The 18,056-nt window shown below is 49.1% G+C and overlaps 2 protein-coding genes across 2 annotated transcripts in view; both read right to left on the bottom strand.

Moving 5' to 3' along the window:
- AGBL4 (AGBL carboxypeptidase 4) overlaps positions 1–18,056 on the bottom strand; it is a 1,423,919-nt gene that overhangs the window by 194,422 nt on the left and 1,211,441 nt on the right. The window lies entirely within an intron of this gene.
- Positions 1–18,056, bottom strand: part of BEND5 (BEN domain containing 5) — a 48,990-nt gene that overhangs the window by 4,636 nt on the left and 26,298 nt on the right. The window contains exons 4-5 of the mRNA XM_045897732.3: positions 10,658–10,806; positions 4,386–4,599 (exon numbers count right to left, since the gene is read on the bottom strand). Coding sequence (XP_045753688.1) covers positions 4,386–4,599; positions 10,658–10,806 — 363 coding nt within the window. The remainder of the gene's footprint in view (positions 1–4,385; positions 4,600–10,657; positions 10,807–18,056) is intronic.

Below are 18,056 nucleotides of genomic sequence, written 5' to 3'. Positions count from 1 at the left end.
AAGAGACAAGAAAATCCTCATGAGCATCAAGGATTGTCATTTTTATACGGCAAATGAGACTAAATGTGGTAAAAATCAAATTAACGCAAGCAATCTCAATCCATAAAGAGCTTGCATGGGAAGGACCAGTCCAAATCGGCCTGGAGGAGCTCAAAGAATTAGGCTAAAAATGGTGAGTGTATGGTGGGAGAGAAGACAGTCTTCAAACCTGCCTGCCTGTAGTTAAGAAAGAACCAGCACTGGTAAGACAAGAAACCTCTGGAGACAAGGAAGTCTGAAAGCCTAGTTCTGTCCGGCTCTGATCTAACCAGTTGTATGGCCTTGGGCAACTCATTCTTCCTTCTCATTCATGTGCACGGCAAGCGTTTCCGGGCTTGTGGCTAAGGACTTGTGGCTAGGACCTCCCCAGGCCCTTGGAAGGCAGAGATACAGTAAAAAGAGAATAGAGGTAGGCACGAAGGGCTCTGGGACATACAACAGAAGTGTCCGTCCACTCTGAGAGGTCAGGGAAGGCTTCCTGAAGGAAGGTTCTCGTCAGCATATCCGGATGGGTAGTAGCAGCTAGCCGGGCAAAGCGGCCCGGGCACAGGGTGGGCAGTATGACCTGTGGTCTAGGCACCAGGAATGGCATTTCCAAATTCCCTAACGAGGAAACAGGGCTTGTTCAGGGAGTACAATAGTTCATGAGGGCAAGAACTCTAGGGATAGATTAGTGAAAAATAAAGCTGGAGCGCTGGCCAGGGGCCAGGTTCTAAAGGTGCTTTCGTGACACATTAAGAAGCTTACTTTTTAACACTGGGTGCCATGGACTGGCAGTGACGGGGTGGTGGTAATGGGATCGTGTTTGGTTTCTGAAAAATCACTCTGGTTACATAATGAGGAGAGGAGTCTGGAAGCTGCTGGAGTCCTGTAGGGGGGAAATGATGGCCTGACTACGAAAGGTGCAGTGGGGCAGGGAGAAAAGTGGGTGGTCCGAGACGTATCTGGGGGCAGAACAGACAGGACGAGGCCTGTGGAGGAGGTAAGCGTGACGCATCTCCCCTTCACCGAGACGGGGAGACAGGAGGGGCACAAGGCTCTGGAGAGGAGACAGGAGCGAGCGGGAAGGGGTGCGGCTGCGCTGTGTCACGTAGGCATCGCTGAGGAGATGGCCAGTGGGCACCCAGATGTGCGGCTTGGGAACTCAGAAGTGTGGACTGAGGTGAACAGAGGTTTGGGAGCGTCATTCACTGAGTCAGCAAATGTTCACGGAGCACTCACTACCTGCCTGCCCTGAACAAGATGCTCATGAAGCTTATATTCCAATGGGCGTGGGGGGAAAGACAATCACCCAGTAAAGGAACAAACAAGAAACGCTACGCAGAGACTTTATGTAGGGGGCTGCTGACATGACGGAGAGCAACAGAAAGGCTCCTGCAGACTGGGCTGTGAGGGAAGGCCTCCCTGGATGACCAGACGGAGGCAGGGTGTGCAGGGCAGATGGTGGGAACAGGAAGGAGGGGGACAGAGGCCCCTGTGGTTAGAGCACGGTGGGAAACGGAAGGGCAGAGGGGTCCCCAGAGGCCAGGTCAGCAGACATGTGCCAGGACGAGGAGTGTGGATTTCAGCCTGGGCCAGGGGCGCACAGAGGGCCGTGGGCACAGTGGGAAGGGAGACCAGCTAGGGAACGCTAGGTGGAGTGACAGAGAGGACACTGTGGGCACAGACGCCAGGGCGGCAGAAGAGGAGCCCACGACGGGGATGAGAAGCCAGGGAAGCAGGAGGAAATGGAGCTTGCGGCATGGTTTCTCAGTAAGGGAGGAGAGGTCATATCAGACAGTCCAGGGAGGAGGCGAAACACGTGCCCTGGACCTGCAAAGGAGGAAGTCTGTGGAAAACGAGGCAAGAACACATGAAGTAGAGGGCTGGGAGTAGACAGCAGACAGCGGGGGCATTACAAGTGAACACAGGCAGCGAGTGTAGACAACCCCTTCAAGAAACCCGGATGTGAAAAGGAAAAGAGAGACATGGCAGCAGCTAGATGGTAGGAGTGGCCTCTAGGGAGTGTTTTATTTGTTTTCTTAAGAAATGAGGAATCAAAGTCTATTTAAACGATGCTGGGAAGGAAGCGGGAGCGCGGGAGCGTAATTGGAGGAACGAGGTACTTAGGAAGGCAGGGGGGCTGGCATCCAGATGGAGAGACTTTTATTTTCTCTATGTAGGAAGAGGCCCGGCCATCTTTTGAGAAAGAGGGAGGTGTGGACTATCATGTTAGGAAGAGCAGAGAAGGTTTAAAAAGAGCTTGGGAAATGGGGGAGTGGATCAGTGAGGAAAACCTGGGGGGCTTGGCAGGTGGGGCTGAAGACCGTGAGTCTGGGATGGCCCTACGCCACATAGCTGAGGGGTATTGTAGATTGTTCTGTAGCACTGGGGGCCAGATTAGCTGCACAGGACATCATCTGAATGGGGTTTAAGGATGAGTCAAAATGTCTGTGTGGGCCACTGGGTGGCCAGGACAAGGACGGCGATCCTGGCTTTCCAGAGGGAGACGCCAAGCATCTGCTCGGTACCGGCACCACGCTAGGCTTGGGGAAACAAAAGTGAATCTAGTACGAACCGGGGTAAGCTCATAGCTAAACCAAAGCAGAGCTGGGGCTCGACCCCAGGCTTTAGATACCTGGTTCCTACTTCGACCTGCTGTCACCCTGCACCAGGAGTAGACAGGAGAGAGCCCGCAAGCTGAGAAACACTGAAAGACAGTGAACTTCAATGATGTGACCATCACAGTGTCACGTCGGCTCCATGGAGGCCGTGCACTTGTCAACAAAGAATGGTAACTTCTTTCCTAGTTGAAACATAACTCTTCCCAAGTTATAATTCTACCCTTTTAGTTGTCTGAAGAGGGAAGTTTTCAGCTGAGGAAACTCAGACACGAGGGGAAGCGACTGACAAGAAATCACAACAAGGGTCAGTCAGGGGATCAGTTTGCCGCTTTCAGTGTTTCATCTGTTCAAACTGCATTTATTGAGCTCCTACTGTGTGCCAGGACCTGTGCCAGGCACCAAGGACGTGGAGGTGAATCAGAGAAGGTCAGACTTGTGCCTGAGGCAGACGTGCGGTAGAGGATTTTAGAGCACAACATGACAATGGGGGGCCAGCCAGTCACTCACTGGAAGGCCTCTGGGACCTGCTGAGTCACCTTCCAACAAGTATAATGGAGTCAGAGGTCGGTCACCTATCCAGCAGGGCAGGACGGCATCCCCAGGAAGGGTTCTTTCTCAGGGCGACCTCCCAACTCAGGACCACCATTTCAGAGAGCAAGCAGACTAAAGGTTAAAATAAGCGGCTTCCTAAATCAATTAGTCATGAGTCAGCCAGGCAAGGAGGGCAGCTGCGCTAGAGCAAAACAAGCCTCACACCAGAGTCAGGGTGCCATGGGCCTGACCCTCAGCCTGAGCACTGAACCTCGCTGAGCCCTGCTACCTTGACCTCCAAAACATAGCCTAAATCTGGCCATATTTCCCCACTCCCACTGCTCTAACCTTAGTCCAGGGCATCATCATCTCCATCTGAGGCCACGGCATGAGTGTCCTAACTGATCTCCCATTTGGTCACTCCACGATCAGCAGACCCCACTGCCCTTCTCCTGTGAGTACAGTAGATTCAAGCTGTTTCATGTGGCCTTCACGGCCCTCAAGACCCACTCTTGCCCACCTCCCTGACCTCACTCTCCCCTCACTCATGACTCTGTGCCCGTCTGGAGCTTCCTCATCCCTTGAGCATGCCGGCCTTGGCACCTGTTTATTCTGCCTGTTGTACCACCCCTCAGACCTCCACGGGGCTGCCTCATCCACCTCCAGTCCCTGGCCTCTTCAAGCAGGCCTGCTCCAACCACTGTGGCTAACCAGCCCTCTTTGTCCTGCCATAGCATGTGATGATGCTTCACCACCTTCATCGGTACCTGAAATTATCTGACGTATTTGTTGTCTGCCCTAGAACCTGGCATGGGGCCTGCTCAAAATGTACATGTGGATGGAGTCTACTTTCTTCATTGAAACATGGCGGCTGGACACTTAGAGGCCAGCGGTCAGGAGCACTGCTTCTGAGGCCCAAGGCAGTGACCCTCTTCCCCAGGAATCCTTCCTTGATTTTCCAGCTAGGGGTCTGCTCCCCTCCTGAGACCTCCCTCTCTCACGCTAGCGACCCGAACTGTACTTGCGTCCACAGCTCGCCTCCCTGTTAAATGTGAGCTCTTCTGGGACAAGGTCCATACCGCTCTTAGGTGCCGCGCCCAGCCCGGGGCCTGGCATGGAGAGGCTTCAGTGTTTGCTGACCTGTGTCTGGTACCTTCCTGACAGAGTACAGGACAGTACCTCAGTCGTGGCGTCTGTGCTGCAGTGACCTACCTCTGACAATGCTTAGTTTGTGAGGCGAGAGGGGTGGCTTAGGGACCGCATCTTTCTTTTTTTTTGTGGCAACTCCTGTGACGCTTCTGTTCTTCAGAACATCTGTTCCCCAAATCATGACTGCCAAGTTCTTTGTGTACTTGGAATCTCCTTGGGTTACTTGTAGCTGGTGCCATTTCTCCTCATCAACCCAAATCCCGCTTCCCAGATGGACCTGAAAGGGATAAGAACACAAGCACCTGTGTTGTCGGACAGGCTGGCGTTGGAAACTTTTCTTGTCCTTTTTTTTTTTTAAAGATTTTATTTATTTATTTGAGAGAGAGAAAGAAACAGCATGACAAGGGAGAGGGTCAGAGGGAGAAGCAGGCTCCCCGCTGAGCAAGGAGCCTGATGCGGGACTCGATCCAGGGACTCTGGGATCATGACCTGAGCCGAAGGCAGTCGCTTAACCAACTGAGCCACCCAGGCGCCCCTTTTCTTGTCCTTTAAAAGACATTGCTGCACAACTACAAGGGACTCATTCCATAAATACTACATTAACTTTGTTTAAGGGAAATAACGCTTATTTACAAAATACCTATGATGCACCAGGCCTTATTTGAGCACTTTATATCCACTATCTCAAATCTCCATGGCAACCCTGGAAGGAAGGTGTTGAGACACTATTTTCACCTCAGATGGAAAAACTGGGTTGAGAAAGGTGCAGCCAGTTGCCAAAAGTCACTCAACTATTAAGTTGTAGGGCTGGGATTCTAAGCTGTACTCATGTTATAACAAGGCCGCTCGGAGCCTGACCAAATCTCAGGACCACATACATTCAACTTCTCTCTCTGTTACACGTTAGACAGACTTCTCTCCCTTTCATGTGAGCATGCTGGGACACACATCCTGGCACAGTGCTTCTCCACAGTGGCACATACGGGGGTCCTCTGGGGCCGTAAAAATCACTTGTGCCTTGGCCCCATTCCCAGGGATTTGGATTTATTACTCTCGGTGGAGCCTAGGGACCAGGATCATTGAAAGTTCCCTAAGTCATTCCGGCGTACAGCTAAGTCTGAAAACCACCGCCCGCTGGAGCAGGGCAGGCGGCGGCCAGGCTCTGCCATCAACTGGAGTGTGTTTGTGCAAGTCCCTTCCCACCCCTGGCCTCAGTTTCCCGTGAACTGAACTGGGAAAGGGGTATTTCATCTCTGTGTTCCTTCTGGCTCAGAACACGTATAGTTTTCACAAATCAAACAGAACCACGGCGTCCTCAGTCTGATTCTGATGGCACACATAACGGAACATGATCTAATGCTCCCTACAGGGAAGTACTCTGAAAGCTTCAGGGCAGAGTCAGTAAATGTAAAGGACTCAGATGGATCTAGCAATGAACTGCAGGTGTTCCAACTGTTTCTCTTTCTGGCTCTTTTAACAACTCAAACACCATTTGCTGATATTATCATTAAAAAATAGAGTTTTGACTTTGACACTGCCATTTATGCTGTATTTCTAACGAGTTTATGGAGGGTGGAAATGGCCTCTGTGGGGAAGGAGGGGAGGCAGCTGCTAATAAGCTAAACTTCCTCAGGGTAATGAGAGGGCTCTGCCTAAAGTCCTTGTCTTCAGCAAGACCTGTAGGTCATCCACATCATGTGGTCAGGGGACCTCTCGGGAGAGGTCCTGGTCTGAGAGACCGTGCACACATCCGAACTGATGGCAGACTGGCCAGAACCACTGTTCAAAGATGACTGAAGATCTTTCTACTGAAGCCTGGTTTGGAAAAGAAGGTGGGCATACACAGACGGGAAGACAGGTCAGTCAGCAACACTGCTTCCTTCACCAGTTACTGACGTTTTCCAGTCATTAAAAAACAAAAACAAAAACAAAACAACCCAGCAACACAGCCCACCCATGAATGCCAGTAAGTAACAATCTTCCTGGCCTCATCTGCCTCTGCTTCCCTTTGCTCACAAGATCATTCAGATCTTTGCAGGCCTGCTATCAGATAACCAGATCCACCTGGTCTTCCTGTGCCGCAAACCTCAGGACTACAAATGTACTCATATGGCTCAGGAAGATAAGCCATGCTGGAAGCGAGATGCCTGGGGCCAGCTGGGCAATATGGATCCAAGGTCAAGTCCGTTCTTTCCTCCGCAGTCTGAACTGCGCGTGGGCAGTCCAAGTGCCAGATCAGGCATGTGGGGGACTAGTTTCCTGCTGCTCCCTGCTGGGCCCCAAGTTACCTCCCTAGGTGGCACTCTGAAGCTACCCTCACAAGCTTCCTGACGTAGGGGAAAAACAAGGAATCTGAATTAGATTAAACTCAGAATCAGAAAACCTTTGAGATGGAAGACAGCTTTCTGTTTTTCAAAGATCTCTGCTCTTTTCTACCCTGGGCCTTGCTTTCCTATAATCTTTTATTATTCTTAAAAGAGAGATGACAGTCATTTTAGCCAATGTTCTACTAGATAAGGGGGACACTAATATTTTTTGAGTACCAGATTGTACCCTCAATTTATTTAATCCTCATAATGACCTTAAGAGATGGAAATAGGTTAGAAGTTATTATTCCTACTTTACAGACATGAATAGAGATTCAGAAGGACAAAATTACCTTTCCTAAGACATACTAGCAGTAAATTTGGGGATAAAGATTCAAACCCAAATTTGTGTGACTGGCAGAGCCCGTGTTCCCCAGGCCTTCCTGCCCCTGCCAGTGTCACAGTGGTGACAATGTGGTGGAAACACAGCCTATCTATTGCACCGATATTCTACCGGGCTTCTTTTTGAGCTTTCCTCTGCCCTGGTCCAGACGCTTCCCTTGCTGGCCCCCACCGCAGGTCACTACTGCAGACAGGGAAGCCAGAAGAAGCCACAGGCTGGCCTTCCCATCTCCAGTCCCTGCTCCCTCCAACCCCTCCCCCCCCACAACCACTACCAGATCAGTGTCCCTAAAACATGGCTTTCCTTCTTTGACTAGCTGACTTCCAGTCTTTCAACTCTGTGTTTCTATGTGAACCCTCGGGAATCTTGAATGGCTCCCTGTTTACTATCACATGTACCCAATCTCCTCAGTCAGCTTTAGAGGCCCTCTAGAATCCTCTTTCCAGTCAACCTCCTAGCCTTTATTTCCCTGCTATGGCCATCAAGATGAAGCTCCCAAACTCCTTCCCCTCCTTCTGCTTTCAGTGTCTGGTAACATAAAGATGGTGCTGGAGGCTCCAGCTCCGGGTGTGAATCTTCACCCTGCTACCTACTAGCTGGGAATCTTGGGCTAGCCACTTTACCTCTCTGAGCATCACTTTCCTCGGGTGGAGAAGAGGCAGAACAACCAAATTCACAGAGCTGTTCTGAGGATTATATGACATTACATGAATCAGATGTCAGGAGGACAACACACATTCTCCGCCCCCCTCCCGTCTCCCCCACACCCAGCCGTGTCTCTGCTCAGGCCTTTCCCCTGTCCAGGAATGAATGCCTTCTCCTATGTCTTCTTTAAGCCTGCTCATCTTTCAAGCCCCAGTCCCAAATCCAGGAAACCCTCTTTAACTGCTCCAGGACTAAGTTCTATCCCCTCTGAATTTCTAGCCTACTGAGAGCCTTCACCACCTGATTTAGCCCTTCACGGTACATCTCCATGGGGATGGGGTGAGGCTTTGCCTCTTCTGTCCCCTTCATACTGATCAGGACTAGTCTGAACACAAAGCAGTAAGAAACTGATGGGCATATTTAATATGTTCTAGTACAGTCTTTCAGTTCTGGTGAGCTGTTCCTTAGAGAAGAGAATATTTTCTGACATGCACTTGAGTACAAGGCCAACTTTACAGCACAGAAGGAAATGGCTCTGGGTAAGACCAATCACAGGTATGTGCTGGGACAAGGGCTCTTCAGGTTAGCAAAGCTCAGGGTCACCTGGAGCGATGCCCAACTTTCAGAGATACAGCAGAATAGACTGGAAAAAACACTGGCCTGGGAACCAGGAGACTTGGCTTGCACTTCCTACCTGCCTGTCTCTAATCTATTCTATAATTACAGAGGAATCCCTTCTCTGGATGTGTTTCCCCATCTATTCCATGTATAAATTAGACTATTTAAACTTTAATGGTCTTTACAGCTTTGTGCTTCAATGAGTTTTTGAAATAAAACATCTTAGACAAAGAAAAGCAATGAACTTTATCAAAATCAAAGTAACTTTTGTGGTAAGCCCTATTCACATAAACCAGAGTTCGCTATTTGACCAAAATGTTAGCCTTATGTGTCAAGGGAGGTTATTAAAAATATGGCAACTTCTAGGATGAGACTTGATCAAAAAATGGCTTTGTGAAATGTTTTATAGGACAAAACTAGTTTCCTACCAGGAAATGGATCCTATTCTAATGCTCTAGGCTTTGCAGAGATTAAGGCTTTTGTTCATGCAGGCAGAGGAAAGAAAGGGTCAGAAACGCTAGCAGAGCCAAGAACAATGAGGATGCAGGCAACGCTGCTCTGAGAAGCTGCCATCCATTTCTAGTCTGTCCGCTTCCTCTCCTCTCCCTTCATAAATTTCTCTGCTGAACTACCAATTAGTTGCAAACAAGTCAGGTTAGTTTTATAGCAACATGTTGGCAATAACCAATGAAAAAACAAAATTGGCAATTTTAAGATTTGTTGTGCAACTCCTGTAAAAACATTAGATGAGGTTTGAGAGACCCATTTTCTGGAAATGGAAAAATGATACCTTTGCAAAAGCGGCCCCCATAATGCTCAGAAACTATCTGTCAGTCTTCAAAGGAAGAGAGAAATAGATTTCTCTTGGAAGCTATCTTAAGAAACAGTCTCTAGTCACTCTACAGTGTGGTCATCACTAAAAAGAAATCAACAAACACAGAATAGTCCTTTCTTTTATCTCCAGTTGAGGAAGATTCACCCAACTTAGATACACAGTTGGAGTCATTAAAGGCCTATGGATAGCAATAATCCATCCCACCTCATGAAGATGGAGACCCTGATGCCCAGAAAAGGAAAGGACTCATCCAAGCAAGGTCGCACAGAAAGCACAGAGAGCAAGCTCTGCTTCGCATTCAGGCTCCGGGCTGCCTAAATCCACCCGGTCATGCCACCTGTCCCCTGCAAAGCGGACTTTTAAAGCCTGTGGGCTGGAGCAAGTCAGACAGAATGGGCTGATGACCTGGCGCATCAGTTCTGCCTCTGCGGGGGAGGCAGCGCTCAGTGGGAGATGGAAGAGCAGCCTATCCAAGACAGCCCTCAAGACTCACACATTTCATTTCCTCAGCTGACAGTATTTGCTTTTTTGCCTCAATCTGGCCAGTTGCAGGGATGTATCTGGATGAACCCAAATAAGACAACCTTTTCTTTCTCATCAGCCCACTGGGGAAACAATACTGGATAAGAAAGCACAAGGCAAGAAAAACAGACTGACACAGATGATTCTTTGGGAGGAATGAGAGGTGGTATCTGTAATGTATGCCATGGTGGCAGAAACAGAACACTAAAACTGAATTTGACCAGTGCCTACACAAAGGGCTCTAATATACTTCTTCCAAGATGAATCCATTTGGATTTTAGAAGGATGTCCGAACAGTTATCTCTCTGCCCTGCTGCTCTATCACATGACTTTAAGACTTTCCAAGGCTATTCCATTATTTTTCACCACTGTACCAATGCAACTACTAATAGTGCTTAAGTTTTCTTTCATGACTTTTTTCCAAGGGTCTTACAAGAAAATCCGAGGAGTTATATGTCGTCCTAGGACTGTGGGCTAACCACTGTGGAATACAGAGCTTGGAAACAGCTTTGGGACATCCTAGGAGCATGTCTCATTTACCAACTTATCCTCAGCATCTAGCATAGGGCTTAGAACACTTAGATACTTCGTAAATAGTGAAATGTATACACACTGAATTATCTGTCAATCAGACATTTCATATCTTGTACACCTTACAAATTTTTTATATCTGGTTTTATAGGAGGGTAGGACAAGTTTCATCAAACTACCGTGTTTTTAAAAACTTTCTCACTACTAAGCTATTTTATGTCAGTTTCGTTTTACAGTTGCTTTGGCCCAGTATTTAAGAAAAAGGTGTGTGTGGGGGGGGGTAGGGAGAGAAAAAGAACAAGTCCCAGAACAGGTCCTCTAGTTACAACACACGAATTCTGGACATAGTTACTCAGGCCCAGGGCCAGGAGGCCAACCGGCCAAGCTGTGGCTCTGGAAGCTCCCACCGTACTCTCCATCGTTACTCTAGCTAACAAACACTTGCAGGGAATGGATAGTGAGCTTGAAACACTACCTTGCCATTGTCTAGGATATACTTGTCCATGACAGGTGCAGGAGCGGGGTAATAGGACGACGTATTTGCTTCCTCACTGAAAGTGCTCCGTAACTCCGGCTCGGGCTCGAGACATTCTGACTTTACTTTTTCCAAGTCAATGGCGGGACCTAGGCAGTTAAGAAAAGAGATCTGTCTAGAACTCCAAGGAAAATAAAAGGCAAATATTTTTAACTATGCATCTATCAGCACATAGTGGCACAAAATAAATATGCTGGCTTATTTTGTCCATTGGAGTACACTTAAACCCAGGCTGGAAAATAATATGAGATATGAACGTCACAAGGGAAAAGGAAGAAAACTGGAAGACAAGAATGAACTCGACTCTAAGTAGGAATGAGAAGCAGTCTTTGAGGGTGTCGTTGTCTGTCTGGAAATGCAGGGGACTCAACTGCCTGCTCAGAAGAGGGGTCCTGGTAAGACCCCGGTGGAGAAAGAGGTGGCCATCACTGTAATATGCAAATTGCGTATCTGCAAAAAGCCCACCTCTGCAGCCTCCAGGGGAGCAGGCCACAGCCAAAGAACGGAGGTTAGGGAAGCACTGGGGAGAAATCCAAAGGCCTCCCTCTCCCTAAGACCTAGTAAGTAGCTAGACAGGAGCATTTCAACCAAGAAATTAAAATACAATACAGATTAAGCTTCTGATTGCCTGATCTAGCAGCTACCCTGATTTTTATTTTAATGCAATCAACACAAATTACGCACAGTTTAAACAGTGAAAGGAAGCTGGATAAATGGTGGAGGTTTCTAAGGGGAATATTTTTTTCTCCATTAGCGTTTAAAAATGATGGGCTATTTTTTAAATCACCTATTGTGTCTTGATTACCAAAGGGCAGAGAAACAGAATGAAAATGAGTAAATAAGGCTAAATGACTGGATTAATTTTTGCAGGAGAGCAACTCCAAAGGCCAACGGAGAGCCTGGCACCCTGGAAATGCTCCCTCCTCAAACCTTTCGGGGGTCGTCCGGGCTCAGGGCTTTAGCTACTGCTTTCGCGGGTCCCCGGAGCCATGCCTATACCCTAAGTAACCGATGAATATCATGGTCCAACTTTCCCTTATCCTAACCGTGTGGATCTCTTGGTACAGAGCTCTTTATATATCAAAGCCCTAACGAGCTAGTTGCAATTCTATGTTCAACTGCCACATCCTAGACTTTGGCTGGTGGTAGAGATGGTATTGGTGATTTTGTTACTAAAATTCCTCATGACACAGCTTCCCAGAACAAGACTATCATTCCTGAATTGCTGCCATCTGCAAGACAGAATCTCGGCAGTCTCCAAGGACGTAAGCAGGAGCCCTGCACAAAGCAGAAGGCAAAATGGCTGGGGAGCAGAATGGTGCTGATGGAAAAGCATGGCTCATCTTGGGACATAAGTTTCGGTGCCGTGCCTGGCTCTGCTGTGTTTTAATTGCATGACCACAGGGGAGTGAACTGTAGATGCAGAAGTTGGCAGAGGGAAGGGCAGACAGCATCATGATTGTTCGGATGGCATCTCCTATACTGTGTGATCTATTCAAGGGCTGGGCTCTTCTCTTTGTCCCCAGCACCTGGCACCGAGTAGGTGTTCTCTGAAAGTTTGCTAAATGAGTAAAAGAATGACAACAATAAATGAAGAATTCTGCAGTTTCAGAAGCAGATGCCAAAGTTTCTCCTCTCTCTGTGTGAGATCTCAGGTTGAATTTCTGAGATACAAACTCAAGTGGAGCATTTGATCTTTTCTTAGATCAGGGAAGAGGTAATTACTTTAGTTTCCCCTAAAGGGCATGGCCCAGTTGGCATCTGAAGTCTCTTCCTGCTCTGACATTCAGCAACAGGAAAAAGGGCTGGGCTGAGAGGATGAGATCCCTGTTGCCACTGGCTCACAGGTCCTCTTTGGCAAGATTGTGTCCTTTCTCTAAAGCCTCTTTTTCCTTCTATGAGAAGATGCTGGATAAGAGAAGGACTCCAGTTCAGCTCTGACTTCAGTCCGGTTCTCTCCCATCCATCTCCACCATGGCTGCCAAAGAGATCTCCTTAAGACCGTGTTCTTCCTTGCTTAGTACTCTCCTTCCTAATTACGCTCAAAATGAGGTCATACATTGCAGCCTCCTTAAGGCCCAGAACAACCAGCCCCCTCTCTACCCCTGGTGCTCACTTCTTGCTCTCCCCTGATACTCCCCTCTGCCCAGGGCCCCCTGATGCTGTGCTGGCCCAGGCCTCTATGCCTTTGGATGTGCTCCTGCCTCCGCCTTGCATAATACTACCTCATCTGCATGCCAAGGATGGAGCTTAGGTGTCTCCTCTGTGAGGCTTTGCCCTGATCACTACCAGGTGTGTGTGTGTGTGGGGGGGGGTGGAATCCTCTATTTTGTAAATACTTCCAGCAAATTCTGTTTGCAATCATCTGCCAATCTGTCTGTTGTCCACATTAGACTGTGAAGCTCTTTGGGGGTAAAACTTTACTCTCTTTGCAGTCTTGGCACCCAGAACAGGAGGGGAGAGAGTTGTGGGGGAGGAGGGGACTTAAACAGGCTGGGGCAAAGGTCCTGAAACAAAGCCCTGCTGCTGAGTTGAGGTGTTTGGGGGTGCAGGCTGGGGTGGGTGGGAGCTGTTCTTAGACTTTTGTGACCTTCCTGGCAGCCCGTGAAGTAGAAATTAGGGCTGTCAAACAGAAATCGGAAACAGCTAGGCAGAACAGATGATTCTGAGGGCTACAGAGGAACATATAAGGGACATCAGGAGTGAGGATTGAAGGACATCAGGAGTGAGGGCTGAGCGTCACTTCTTGGGCTCCAGCCCCTGCTGCTCCCTCCCCCACGCAGTCAGACTCCACACCGAAGTGCCAGCCTGGCCCTCTCCATACAAACACCTTTCTTCCAGCTGCCCAGTCTGGAAGGAACGTGCTTGTGCCCTTCCTGCTGTCTGGTCACTCTGCCCCACAGATGTCCACCCAGCCAAACTCCACCAGGCACTCAAGGCCTGATTCCAATGCCACCTCCTCCATGAGGCTGCTCTATCCCTTCAAAAGGAGGTGGTCATTCTCTCCACCCCTTGGCTTAGAATCTGGAAGCAGAGAATGGAATTTAAATTCTGGATTTGCCACTTACAGTTTAGGGTAAGCTGTAAGCTGTAAGCTCTGCCCCCCAGCCCGTGGACCCCTCACCCCCACAAGAATCAGAGGCACTCAACTGTGTCTATGCCTGTCTCCCCCACTAGATTGTGAGGCCTGAGGGCAGGCAGGGGCTGTGTCTTTTTATTTCAGAGACCAGGGCTCAGCACAGTGAGTGCCTGGTTCACATTCTACCCTCAATAGGTAATTTCCACTTTAATAATTACTTAACCTTTCTGACCCTGTTGCCTCACCTGAAGGAAGGAGCCACACCAGAGACGTGGCAAGACCGAAGATTCCGTGAGTTGCCCAGAGATGTGAAATGAGCACTCCAGAGTGTGGCACAGAGCGGGCCCTGAGGCCACACTGTGCCCCTGCACCACCCCTCCCTCACACACACATTATCCCTGGCCGCTCTCTTAGTCCACCACTGACTTCGGTGGCTTCGGTGCAGGCAGAGCAGGTCCTGGCACCCCGCGGCACCCCCATGAGCCCTGGGCTCGTGCTGGTCTCCTCGGGGACTACTGTATTGGGATCTTCTGGCTTTCAAGGCAAACTGCTTCCTGCCATTCTCCCTCAGCACCGTTCAACACCCAGAAGCTGCTCTCTGCGACCCCCCCTTCTTCATCTGGCTCCTCAGCCTCAGCAAGGAGGGCAGCCCAGCCAAAGGCGCGTCTTGGGAGGGGTTCCTCAGGGGACCTGAGTGTGAATTGCAGCTGCATGACCTTAGACTAGTCACCTCATCTCTCTGTGCCTCGGCTTTTCCTACCTGCAAAGTGGGGGTTCCCCATAGCCACCATGCAGGCTGATGACCTGGAAGTGCCCAGCATGGAGGCAGGCACAAAACAGAGGCTCAGGAAGCGGCACATGGACGAAGGAAGGACTCCAGCGGTAAAACGGGGTGTTCAGTATTACAGAATCCAAAAGAAAAGGAATAAAAAAGCATGTGATTTCTTTGGGGGAAGGAGAGGGAGGGCCTCTAGTGCTTTTAATTTAAGGGAGGGGGGAGACAAACATTTCACTGCAAATTTTAGTCGGCTCTACTACCGATGTTGGCAATTTACATCTCATTACAACAAATGCCTCAGATTGCTGTTTTGCTTTTAAAAATTTCTGAGGCATTGTTCTCCTTCAAACACATGTGACCAAATTAGCCACAATAATAAGCACTCGCGCTAAGAGACAGCATTGTAAGATCTGGTGCAGATATTTTAAGTAACAAAGGAACTTTTTTTCCATGTTGTGGGAAGAGTAGGAATTAAAAAAAAAAAAAAAGGTCTTTTGATCCACTTTGGGTTTATTTTGGGGAAAATACACCTTCTATGGAGAGAAACCTCTCAGCTGGGTAAAGGAAGCTTTTAAAAAAGTATAAAAGGTAGTACTTGTCTTTTCATTCAGTCATTCAGAAACCCATTCAGCACACAATTGCTGCGGCATCCCAAGATCTAAGCCCCTTGAGGCACTGGGGGGGCCCCCTGAGAAAATACAGTTGTCCCAGTTCTGCAGAAGTGGAGACTTTCATGAGAAACTCCATTACTTTGCATACACATAGCTGTGATTTGATAGACAAGCACTGGATTTAGTTAGAAAACCTGGTATAAGAACAGGTTGTCATTTATTTTACCTCTCTAAGCCCCAGGGGCCTCTTCCATAAAATGGGAATCACGGCACAGAGTAAGGGGCTTAATAAATGTTTGTTGGCACAACGAATAAATGAAATTGTATCACTCTGTTTTTGTCTGGCTTACATTAGACTAATGCTGTTCTTCCTGAAAACCTTTCTAAAAAAAGTTAATGCCTGTGTGACTTCCAGGGGGTTCAGAAGTCATCCATGTCTTCAAAATACATGTCTATGTTTAAACACGAAATGCCATTTCTGATTTTTGCTGAAACAGAAAGGCTAATAATATGAGATTTTTTTTAAAAAGTACCAAATCATTCCATTCATTTCTGTCAGTGAATAGGAAGTTTCTCTGTTACAGGTATAACTCTAGTTTCTTCCTAAACGCAAAGTGAATCAAGTCAAAATTCTTACATGCATTCAGAACCCCTAGTGTGGCACAGAGGCTCACTGGATTGGGTAGAAGAACGAGGATTCCACTGTTTACAAAGACCCGAGCACGGGAATAGCTAGGTAACAATGAAGGAGGTACACAAGAGCCTTAGAAAGAGGCAGGGGAGATGGCCCAGAGCCAGGCAGGCGGATCCCCCCTCTGTGGACCCCATCATTGTTTCTCAAAAGGCATCAGCCACTTTCACCTGCCATTGTCACTATGTGTCTGTTTCTTAGCCCCATTATGCTTCCAGGGAGGGTGGGGGACAAATCTGGTCTTATTTCTTTGGTGGGAATCTACTAAGCATCTACTAAGTGCCAGTCCTGGGCTAGATGGCTCTGAGTGGTTCACAGGCCAGCAGTGACAAAAGACAGGCAACAGATCCCTACCTTATGTGGTTGACAAGGGTCAGGATAAAGACTTGGGAACAAAAGCAAAGGAGGGGATGCTCCACCTGGAGGAGACCAGGAAGGCTTCAGAAGGATAGTCACACTTCTGTGCTGGGGTTTGGAGGAACGATGGGCAGGAGCTCACTGGGAGTGGAGGACGGGGGTGGGGAGTTACTCTCATACAGTGAAGGCACATGGCACATAATCAAGGCTCCATGACCGGCCAGAAAGTGGGCAGCATGATGATCTGCAAGGGTCTGGGGAGGGAGAGGTCACTACCAGCCTGGCAACCCTGGGAGTCTTCAGGGAAGAGGTGAGCTCTGGCTGGAGCACTGATGTGTGATGAGGTCTGGGGAAGGTGGAGGGGTGGTCAGGCAGGGGATGGGATCACAGTAAGCCGCGGCTCTTTGGGTTCTTCTCCCCCTCCTTCCCCATTTTCCCAATGCCTTCTATGAGCAAGGGCTGGAATAGGCTTTGCTGGGCAGAGGCAGGACAAGCCGGTATCGCCGGAGGCACCAGATTGAGCAAGTCCTTGCAGCTCAGCTGGATGCCCCCCATTGTGGTGTGCCCGCCCCCCCACTCCCCACCTCGGGAGTCCAAAGCACAGGGTAGCAGAGCTGGGGTGGACCTGCGAGCGTCCCCTCTCCATGGGGCAGAAACCCAGCAGGGGGTGGCAGGAGCAGGTCCAGGGCCCCAGTCATGGGGGTCAGGGTATTTTCCCCACTTTGAGGAACTGTAGGTGCCCATTTCAAATGACATATTTGGTTCTCTCTGAGGTGAGCAACACCTACTGAATGTCCTCTGTTATATACCTTACACCAAAATCTCTCTCTCTTTTTTAAATCTTTGCAGTACTTTTCACCCTGATGTCAAGTACTTATTTGTTTCGCATCCCCTGGCTAGAGTGGAAACTCCAAGGGCAGCTGTGCTCTTGTTCACTGCGATCTCCCCAGCACCCAGTACAATGTCTCTGGCACACAGGTGACCCTACCTACTGTGGAGGCTGTTTTATGTATGACAAGCACCAGTCACTAAACATGTGTTAAATGAAAGAAGTAAATCCTCATGGAAGTCTTGCAAAACAGATCTTATCTCTGTAGAGGCTCAGAGAGGTAACGTGCCAAAAGTCACACAGGTGGTGAGGACTCAAATTCTGGGCTGTTAGACTCCAAAGCCTTGTTCCTTTCACTGCTCTACACCTCCTCAGCCAAGGGCAGGTTTCAGATTTCACAGTTCTGCTCACCCTGTGGGACTCTCAACTCATCTCTGACCTTGGGGGCTGGGGGTCCTTGAAGAACTCCACAGGAGGCAGTGGGGAGGAGGGGGCGTCCCCAGGACTCATCTCACCTCTGGCAGCTCTGAGCCTATCCTCTGCCAGCTGGTGGGCAGTCCAAACTGGGCTGCTTCTTCATCGGTGGTTCTTCCACTCCCCTCCCCACCCAACCATCTGGGCCCAGGGAGCATCCAAACGTCAGGAATGTGAGAACAGCATGAGTCCGCCCCACCACACATGCACTCCCTCCTAGCTACCTCTTCGCTATGCAGTCCAGCCAGAAACTACTTGAGAGAGCCAGCTTCTCTCATAACTCCAAATCTTTGTTCAGGCTGTCTTGCTGCCTGAGATACTGTTCACTTTCTCTGCATTTGGATAAACCTAACTAGTTCCTCACGTGGGGGCCTTCTCCAGCCACCTAGAGTACCCTGGCCCCAGTCACCTACGGAGCCTTCCTCTGTATCCCCTGCCAACGCCCCGAGAGCCCGGAACACAGCAAGGCTCACACCGTATTCCCCCTGTCGACTGCTGAGACCGAGAGTCTTTAAGGCAG

This window comes from Mirounga angustirostris, unplaced genomic scaffold, assembly GCF_029215605.1.
Source record: "Mirounga angustirostris isolate CCGP_5_RB_7025 unplaced genomic scaffold, mMirAng1.0.hap1 SCAF_4, whole genome shotgun sequence".
NCBI classification, from domain to species: domain Eukaryota; kingdom Metazoa; phylum Chordata; class Mammalia; order Carnivora; family Phocidae; genus Mirounga; species Mirounga angustirostris.
This window is presented reverse-complemented; position numbering and strand designations above follow the sequence as displayed.